We start from the raw sequence: 9,242 nt of genomic DNA, 5'->3' as shown, positions 1-9,242 counted from the left end.
GTACCCGGAGTTCATCGAAGGCCCACTACCCGAAGAATAAGAAGATTCGAGAGTCCAAGATATATTAAGGAAAGCTAGAGTTGTAATAGGAAGAGTTATTTGTAATCTGGCGGGATGAGTTAGAAACCGTCCCGGACTCTAACTTGTACAAAACGAAACCCTCGGCTCCACCTCCTATATAAGGGGGAGTCGAGGGACAAAGAAAGGATCGAATCTACTGTCAACATAACCCTAGTTTTCATAATCGCCGAGTACTTTTCGCCTAAACCTTCGAGATCTACTTGCCCTCTACTTCTAGCAAAACCCTAGTCTACAATCTGTAGGCATTGACAAGTTAATCCTTTGTCACCGGGCCACAGACCGGACAGCCCGGTCCAGAGGCCGGTCAGACCGGATCAATGACCGGAGCTCCTTTGCGTCGTCCTGGTGCTTCTCCGGTTGGTGTCCGGTTGCTGCCCGGTTGCCGCCCGGTCGACCGGACGGAGCGCCGGACCCGCCGGTCAGGGGCCCGGTTGACCGGTCGCAAACCGGATCTGCTGGCTCCTCCATTGGAACCCGGTTGCCGCCCGGTTGACCGGCTAGCACACCGGACTGGCCGGTCGCTGGCCCGGTTGGACCGGACTGGTGACCGGATTTCTCCTGTAGCCCCCTTTTGATTGTTGTTGAAATGGGGGGGTCTCCTTTAGCCTTCTTGTTCCTTTGATACACCATTTACGCCTCATTGCCTAATACCTGAGATTATCCTTATAAACACATTAGGCCAAATACTTTAGCATGGTGTCATTGTTACCAAAATAATGGATAAGGGTGAAATACCCTTACACTAAACTATGTCATACTATCCGAAATGCACAAATACCATCTTTATAGTTACTCAGTCACTGAATATCAGTAGAGGATCTCGTGACATCCATATAATATTCTAGTCCACATAAGTATTATGGTCTAAGGCCTTTCACAATGGGTTGTACCTTAGAGAGGTATCCTAGGTAGTTTTTTGTATTAAGAGATAATGGCTCCAATGCATTGTATCTTCCGGATTGTCTTTACATTTAATGATTTTGGTGATATGTATTCCTGTGATTAGGCTAGCCACTCTTCTTTGCTTATAACTTTGTGAAAGGGTTGTATCTTAGGTAAGATACCACACCACAACCTCTCCTCATTAACTATAGTGCCACATAAGCATTTTTCCTATGATACCTTGCTAAGAACCTCCCATTGTGAAAGGTCTAATGACCTAAGTAACGGTAATAATTAATTATTCTCTGAGAAAAATTACTGATTAAATAATAGATGATATGTATCACGGTATATCATTTGTAGTCCATTCAACATCTTGTTCTGCTAACAATGTTGTTGTCAAATATTTGTGGCAACCTTATAACAAATTACTATTGCCCAGATCCATGAAAACATGGATGTCGATAAGACAAGAACTAGCCTTAGAGGCAAGACTAGGGATTCAACTTGGAGTTTATAATTACAAACATTTAACTTGGTTTTCCTCCAATATCACAATATGTGAAATGAATACAAATATAGCATATAACTATAAAGTTAATTATGAAATCGGAAAATTTCTTATTGACTCTAAGGCATAGTTACGTTATGGAGCCGGACCAAGGTCATCGCCAATGGCACTAGTGACAGACTTCTTGGGTTGTTTCTGCTTAGTTTCCTTTGCACCGAGCTGCACAACGTCGTCGCCATTCTCCACGGCTCTCGTCTTAGGGGTTAGATTCGAAAATAGTTTTGAAAAGGGGCATATGAGGGATTAGTTTCTCCTAGGGGTCATATTTGTTTTGGAAGTTACTTCCGGCGAATACAATCTCTACCAACCACGAGGCAGTGGTGTCGCAATTGTTTGGGAGGCCCAAGGCCGATACCAGAAATGTCACCATATTTTTATGACATGCTACTATATACTACTACCTTTGTTCGATAAAATAAGCATATACATATTTTCTAAAGTCAAACGATATCAAGTTTGATCAAATTGAAAGAAAATATGTTGAAAACTACGTTTCTGTATAGATACACTACAAAAATATATGTCATAACATGTCTAACAACTGATCAAAGTTCACATCGTTTAATTTTTAAAAATAAATGGCATGACCATAATTATGTATGGTTGTGTTATGTCGTTAAGTAATTCATAGCTTCAAATTTTAATCTAACTATCATTATAATTTAGATGATGGGGATTAACATGTTGATGTTATTTTAGGCTCTCGTATCTTGTTTTTATTATATAATAGATAAATATATAACTGACGTGTTTGGCTTGCAGACATTTTGGTCATATGGGGATAGTAACCCTGCAAAGTGTTGATTTAAGTGCAGAGCATGCATGTGCACTTCGTTTGGTTGCCCATATTTCATTGAGGCGAATATTCATACATTTGTTTTGTTTGCAGCAAAGAAGGATTTTCTAAAAGGATGCAAATTTATCTTGTTTGGTTGCATACGGCCTAGTGTTGTGTCACCTCTGCTCACAAGTGGTGATCTTACCAAACAATACCATGCATATGAAGTTAATCGATAGGAGTAAACTTTACCTACATTTCGGTAGCCCAATCATGCATCTTGTTCTTCCAATCTCAGTTATCATGTAGGGGAGACACCATTAACTTTGTTAGTGATGTCAGACGTCATCTCACTCACTTTCAGGAATCTCATCAATCGCAAAGCTTAAGATGTAATTGAGGATAATAATGCAAGATGTGAGAACAAGATTAACTTTGCTGGGGAATGGATGGAATGACTTGTGATCAAGGATCTTAAATCTATTCTGCGGAGTAGTGAATGCCCTTTGAATCGTGAATCAAAGACTAGAGTGTCTGAGATTCAAAAGTTCTTTAGCTATGTTAGGATAGTGTCTTGCATATAAATGACTAGTTGTGATGGCACATTGTTAACCTTATTAAGGGGTAGAAGAATACTAGGATGACATATATATCCTACATCAGCTAGGTAGAATTTTTTTTCCAGAATTTTGAGCCTATTAGGTCAAGCCAAGCTGTCTTCAAGAATGTTTGCATCATGAGGTGATCATTTCCATCCACCTAAAACATATGGGAACTTCGTATCAAAATCAACAATGCCAACCATTTTTTGGCCGGTATAGTTCTTTTCTCCCATGTATGCTTAAGATTGGTTTCTAGGCAATTTAGTGGTCACATAAGTACCATCAATTTCCATAATAGATCCTGACATGAAAAAAAATTTAGGTTTCAGTGCAATATAATTATTTCTTTAACTATATGCTAGAGTTGCTCACCTTGAAATGTGAAAGGCATTGGTAGATTGCTTGTATCTTCAGTGGATTTGACCAGATGGTGGCTTGATCATCTCTCCTCTTTGCTCTCCAGTAGATATATGACTTTCTTCAAAGATTAGGACTTTGTCTTAATTGATCTCCACCATGTGTTGTGAATCACTCGATATCTCTTATTATGACCAATAACTTGAAAGAACATTTCAACCTGCTCCTGAATACATGTGTGGATGTTATCTTGAAGCAACCCCTATCCCTAAGTGTGTTCACAAGATGGTTAAAATGGACTTCTCATATGAAGCATGTTCAGCCTCTACAAGGTACTTGTTATACTAGTAGATATAGTTCAAATTTACCCTTCTCTATCAATCGTGTTCATACATAGGAGTACATGTGACTGCCTGAATGTTTCCGATCGGCCTATCTAAGCCTTTTCTTCTTCTTCTTTAGTTTTTTTTACAAGTTTCTGTTTGTATTAATTGGTTCTTTTTTTTCTTTTTTTATTTAAAAAATGTTCACATTGTGAGAAAATTAACATTGTTTTTCTACAAGTTTTTTTGTCCAAAATATTTCACGGTGCTCGAGAAAAGTTCTTCCGGTTTATAAAATGTTCATGGGTTAAAAATATATACTTCCACATGTTATTAAAAATATGTTCACCAATGCAAACAGAAAATCACAAGATTTCTAAAGCCTCGCTCGCATGATTCAGAAAATGTTCACCGGTTTAAAAAGAAAGTCCACGTTTCTGATTGAGGGCCGAAATACATGTGATGGTCTGGTCTTCTGTTTTGTTTTCGAGTGTTGGCGGGAATATATACCCGCCACGCCGGCACACACAAATATCTTGGCCGTCGACCTGCCGACCTGCCGTACGACGTGGTAGTTGGTGCTGGCCTGCTCACCTGCAAAAGATACCAAGCTCGAGAGGAAGTTGTCCTTGCTGTGCTACCGAAATATCTATTTCTGTGGAAGACCCAAAATATCAATGCAGACTTTTATAATGTAGTTTAATTAACCACCTTCCCGAGAACCGTTAAAAGATTTTTTTTACAGGAATTACTGGCATATTAACTCAGTTCTAAAATCTAATCTTAGCTTTATAAAAAAAAAGGCCGAGAGCATCTCTATGTCCTCCAAATGTCTTTAGAATGAGCTGGATAATAAGTCCTGAGTAGTTACATGCCCCAAAGTACTTTTTCATCGGGCGTGGCTCAATAGCGTGTCGGAGCCCTGAACCCGTCCCCACTACACATGGCCCTTCTGGGTGCGTCGTATGCAACGCGAAGGCACCTTGGCGAGTGTGGGCCAGCCGTCACATTGACACAACGGATGGTGGATATTCTCACAATTTTCATTTATGTTTTAGTTCTCCTGCCGTGACTTTCACTTTATCCCATCCGTCGATACTATTTTCTACCCAAACATCGTTGTCGCTGCCACCCACTCAGCCCCCGCAACCATGTCATCGAAAGATCCCAAGACGACGGTGAAGAAGGCGGCTGACAAGGTGGCCGGCAAGAAGTGCGCGAAGGCACCCTTCCTTAAGCCGCGCAAGGCGCCGTCACTGAAGACGAAACCAGAATCATGGTCGTAAGAAGCTTGGGAGGCAGACGTGGTGCGTGACAAGTACGAGATAGCGGCGCGGAAAGTTCGTTGTGTGGTACCCGGCATGAAGGCATCGGCGGTCTCTAATGCGGTACACGTAGTGGTTCCTGCCTACGCACGGTGAGCAGCACAACGTATTTGTCGGGAGCGCCTGCCCGTCTATGCCATTATCCTTCACACAACTAGAAAACTAGCAGTGGCGCATCAGAATAGACGTGCGCCACTGATAAAATTCTTACGACTAGGCCTTTTCCTAGTAGTGTCAACGACAATGGCACCACGACGTCGAGGTTCTCGCTGCATTACATCGATAGCCTGCTGCACAATAGGGTCAACCCAACACCATGTTCTCCTGGATGTATGAGGAGAGGCACCAAACAGCACACGATGGCGACACCAGCCTTCCCTTAACAAGACATAGGTGTCCTCTCAAGTTTGACGTGTTGTCGGTTACGTGCTCGACGGAATGCCGGTGAGCGGCAGAGTTGACACAAACGCATGGGAAGAAGAGACGGGGGGGATGAGGAAGAGGAAGACAACAAGGGAGAGAAGAATGAGGAAGAGGACGATGAAGTGGATGAGGAAGAGGATGAGGAAGATGGTGATGTTGTCGCGGCCCGCAAGAAGAAGGCAGCGACGGGTACACCTGACCCCAAGTGAAAGGTGCGGGAAGATAAATGTTTGTGCTACTACTCTTGGAAGATAGTGAGCATGGACGCGATCACCGGCACCAATCAAAAATAGGGGGACAATTTGGTGAGGATCACAGCGGTGTTCGATGAGCACAAGATCACTGACAAGAAGTACACCAGGATGGTAATGAAGAGGAGCTAAAAGGATACGTTAACCCGGTGGATAATTTTTTTTTTTTGAAAACTTAACCCGGTGGATAATTATACAGGCGACGATGAATGCATTTCATAGCTATCACGCGAACATTGAACAAAGACTGGAGACCGGTCAGCCACATAAGTGCCGACCCAAACGAACCAAAATAAACTGAGTAATAGGTCACTGTTTTGGGCGGTCCGCTGAAGATTGCCCTTAGAGCATCTCCAGCCGCGTCCCCCAAACCGTCCCCAAAACCGCGCCGGATTGAGCGTTTGGGGGACGTGTTTTGTTCGTGCCGCGTTTGGGGGACGTCGCTCCCCAGCCGCGTCCCCCAAACGCCGCCCCCAAACATTTAAAATAATTTTTTTAACACATAAACCATTTATATCAAATGTAGCATATGAAAAAAATGTTTTCGAGGATTGTTTTCAAATTAAATTACAACAAACAATAAAACAAGTAATCAAATATAATAAAAAGGGCTAGATGATACATCAAGGTGCCACGGTATTTCCTTTGATCCTCCACAAATGCTCAACGAGATCAGCTTGAAGTTGCTCATGCACATTGCTGTCACGGATCTCTGCGTGCATGGCGAGAAAATCAGCAAAATCTGCAGGCAACTCATGATCAACCTCCGCGAGAGGGCCTTGACACTCATAGGGACCAACATGTGACCTAACATGATTCTTGCGGTCATCCTCGATGATCATGTTGTGCATGATCACACAAGCCCGCATCACCTCCCACATTTGGTCGTGAGACCAGCTTAGAGCAGGGTACCGGACAATGGCAAATTGTGCTTGAAGCACACCAAATGCCCGCTCGACATCCTTCCTGCAAGCCTCCCGTCGTGTAGCAAAGTGAGAATTCTTCAGACCTGATGGATTCGAGATTGTTTTGACAAAAGTGGCCCATTTTGGATATATACCATCGGCTAGATAATAGCCTTTGGTATATTGGTGGCCATTGATCTCATAGTTGCATGGTGGAGCATGCCCTTCGACTAGTCTGCTGAACACCGGAGACCACTGCAACACGTTGATGTCATTGTGTGATCCCGCCATGCCAAAGAAAGAATGCCAAATCCACAGGTCATAATCTGCCACAGCTTCAAGCACCACACTCGCAATATCCATGACGCCCTTTGTATATACCTTGCCAAGCAAACGGGCAGTTCTTCCATGCCCAGTGCATGCAATCGATGCTTCCAAGCATTCCAGGAAATCCTCTCGGCAGCATTTTGTGCCATGATCCTTGCAGTCTCTTCCTCGGCTTGGCCCTCTCAAGTAGTATTTGCCAAACTTTCCCACCACAGCTCGGCAAAACTTGTACATGCACTCAATGGCAGTAGACTCACTCATGCGAAGGTAGTCGTCCTGTGTATCGGCAGGTTCTCCGTATGCAAGCATCCTCATGGCGGCGGTGCACTTCTGAATGGATGAGAACCCGAGAACGCCTACAGCGTCGACCTTGAGCTTGAAGTAGGGGTCGAACTCTCGAACGCCGTGGAGGATATTCATGAACAGGCCCTTGCTCATCCTGTACCGGCGCCGAAAATTGTCGGCATGTGTTGCCCCGTCGGCGAAGTAGTCGTTGTGCAGCATGGCATGCCCCTCCATCCTCTGCCGGGGCTTCGACTTCCTTCTTCCCGGCCTTGATCCTCCGCGGCGCGGCCTCTTCCTCTTCTCCGCCTTAGCGTCAAGCATGTCCTGGAGGGACGCGATGATCAGCAAATGCTCCCGCAGGTCGTCGTCGAACGCTTGCTCGTCCTCCAGCAGCAGGGCAAGCATCTCATCGTCGCTGTCCATGGCTAAAGCAAAATCAATGGTTAAAATTGCGCCGAGGCAGACGACGCAACAAACAACGACCAATCGCGCCTACCTGGCAAGTCGTCGAGCACCTTCTCGTGCGCGGAGGTGGGGCGGATTTGACGGCGCGTTCGGGAGGCGCCGGCGACGCGGCGGCGGCGGCACGACCGGCGGGAGCCCTCGCCGCGACAACGGTGCCGACTCGCGAAGCACAGATCGGACGCCCAAACGGCCGGGAAATCCAGCGGCGGCGGCGGGGTGGGAGACGCGGGAAGGAAGGAGCGACGAGAAAGAGGCGCGAACCAACGGTTTATGCAAATAGTTGCCGACATGTGGGAGCCCGCCTCGCTTCGTTGTGTCCGGCGTCCCCGGTGCGTCCCCCGTGGGACGGGGACGGGCTCGGGGCGCCGGACACCGTATCGGGCCGCGCCGGACAAAAATGGGCTTTGGGGGACGCGGCTGGAACGCTTTTTTTTGTCCGACGCGCCCCAAATCCCTTTGGGGGACGCTTTGGGGGACGCGACTGGAGATGCTCTTAGATTTCCAAACGGGGACAGTATAGATTGATTCCGGCTAGCTAGCTCTTTTTTTTTGTGAGGGGCTTTCTAGCTCATCATTGACTATGTAGTAATAACAAAAGCAACATGCATGCGCATTGCTTTGCAGGCATGCATGCGGCTGAGCTCACTCACAACGAACCGCAACGGATGGATGAACTACTTTGGACTTACAGAAGCGCCTTAATTTCTGGTGAAGCCAGAACCAGTCAAGCAGATGACACGAGCAAGTTACTTCGTGTGTGCACCTGCGCCGGCGTCGGCATGTCGCCATCAGCACGGGCTGGCCTCGACCTCGATGGCCAAGTCCGGCTCGGGCAGAGCCAGGACGGCGGCTCCAATTCTGGGCACGGTAACGACGAGCTCCCCGCCGTCATCCATGGCGGCCCGGACTTGTCCCACGGCGGCGTCCTCCGGGAGGCAGAACCTGCCGAAGAAGGAGGCGCAGCTACGCTCGATCACGTGCCGGGCCTGGTCGCTCCTGGCCTCCCTCCTCACGGTGCGCTGGCCGGCGATGACGAGCACGTGCCCCTCCTCCTCCACGTCCACCCGCACCTCCTCTTTGCTTACCCCTGCGGGGAGCCGAGCGCTGAACACGTACGCCTCCGCCGTCTCCCGGGTCTCGATGTACGTCTCCGCGAACGCCGTGGTGTCGCTCGCCAGCCACGCGTCGGCGCCGGCCGCCGTGCCGAAGATGCTGCTGAAGGGGTTCTTCCACGCGTCCAGGGACAGCGTGTCGAAGAGCCTTGCCACCAGAGACATGCTCGAGAGAGCTACGTAGCTAGATTGCTTATGTATCTCTCCCTATCTATATAGTTGGAGTTAACAATGGCTCGTTTCTTTCTCTGAATGCTGCTTGGAGGTAATGGCGAGGAAGCGGCTATATATGGACGAGCACTGGGCACCAGGTAGTACTCTAGCTAGACACAGGCTACTTGCCTTGCACCTTCCTGAGATAATAACACCTGTCTCTGTAGCTTGAATTGTCGTTGCTGCGCCCCAGTGTCAATTTTGTTGCGTTTCCCATGGACTTAAATGGGGAGATCACGAATAATCCCAGCAACGGTGAAAGCATACCAGACGGGCGTAAAGAATTGTCAGAAAAAGGATCAGCTCAGTTAAACACAGCAGTACTAACGTTACTTCAGTGTT

The 9,242-nt window shown here is 46.8% G+C and overlaps 1 protein-coding gene across 1 annotated transcript; it reads right to left on the bottom strand.

The window, feature by feature from the left end:
• Window positions 1-8,156: 8,156 nt before the first annotated feature.
• LOC124666331 (17.9 kDa heat shock protein 2-like) lies at window positions 8,157-8,970 on the bottom strand. Its single transcript, XM_047203673.1, has one exon. It carries the CDS (start codon window positions 8,850-8,852, stop codon window positions 8,364-8,366), a length of 489 nt encoding a protein of 162 aa, XP_047059629.1. The 5' UTR covers window positions 8,853-8,970; the 3' UTR covers window positions 8,157-8,363.
• Window positions 8,971-9,242: the final 272 nt, after the last annotated feature.

This window comes from Lolium rigidum, chromosome 6 (assembly GCF_022539505.1).
Source record: "Lolium rigidum isolate FL_2022 chromosome 6, APGP_CSIRO_Lrig_0.1, whole genome shotgun sequence".
In the NCBI taxonomy this organism is placed as follows: Eukaryota; Viridiplantae; Streptophyta; class Magnoliopsida; order Poales; family Poaceae; genus Lolium; species Lolium rigidum.
Note: the sequence above shows the minus strand (reverse complement) of the source record. Positions and strands in the feature narration are given on the sequence as shown.

Excerpts from the sequence above, each read along its gene's own strand:
- LOC124666331 (XM_047203673.1), bottom strand. The coding sequence starts at position 8,852 with ATGTCTCTGGTGGCAAGGCTCTTCGACACGCTGTCCCTGGACGCGTGG.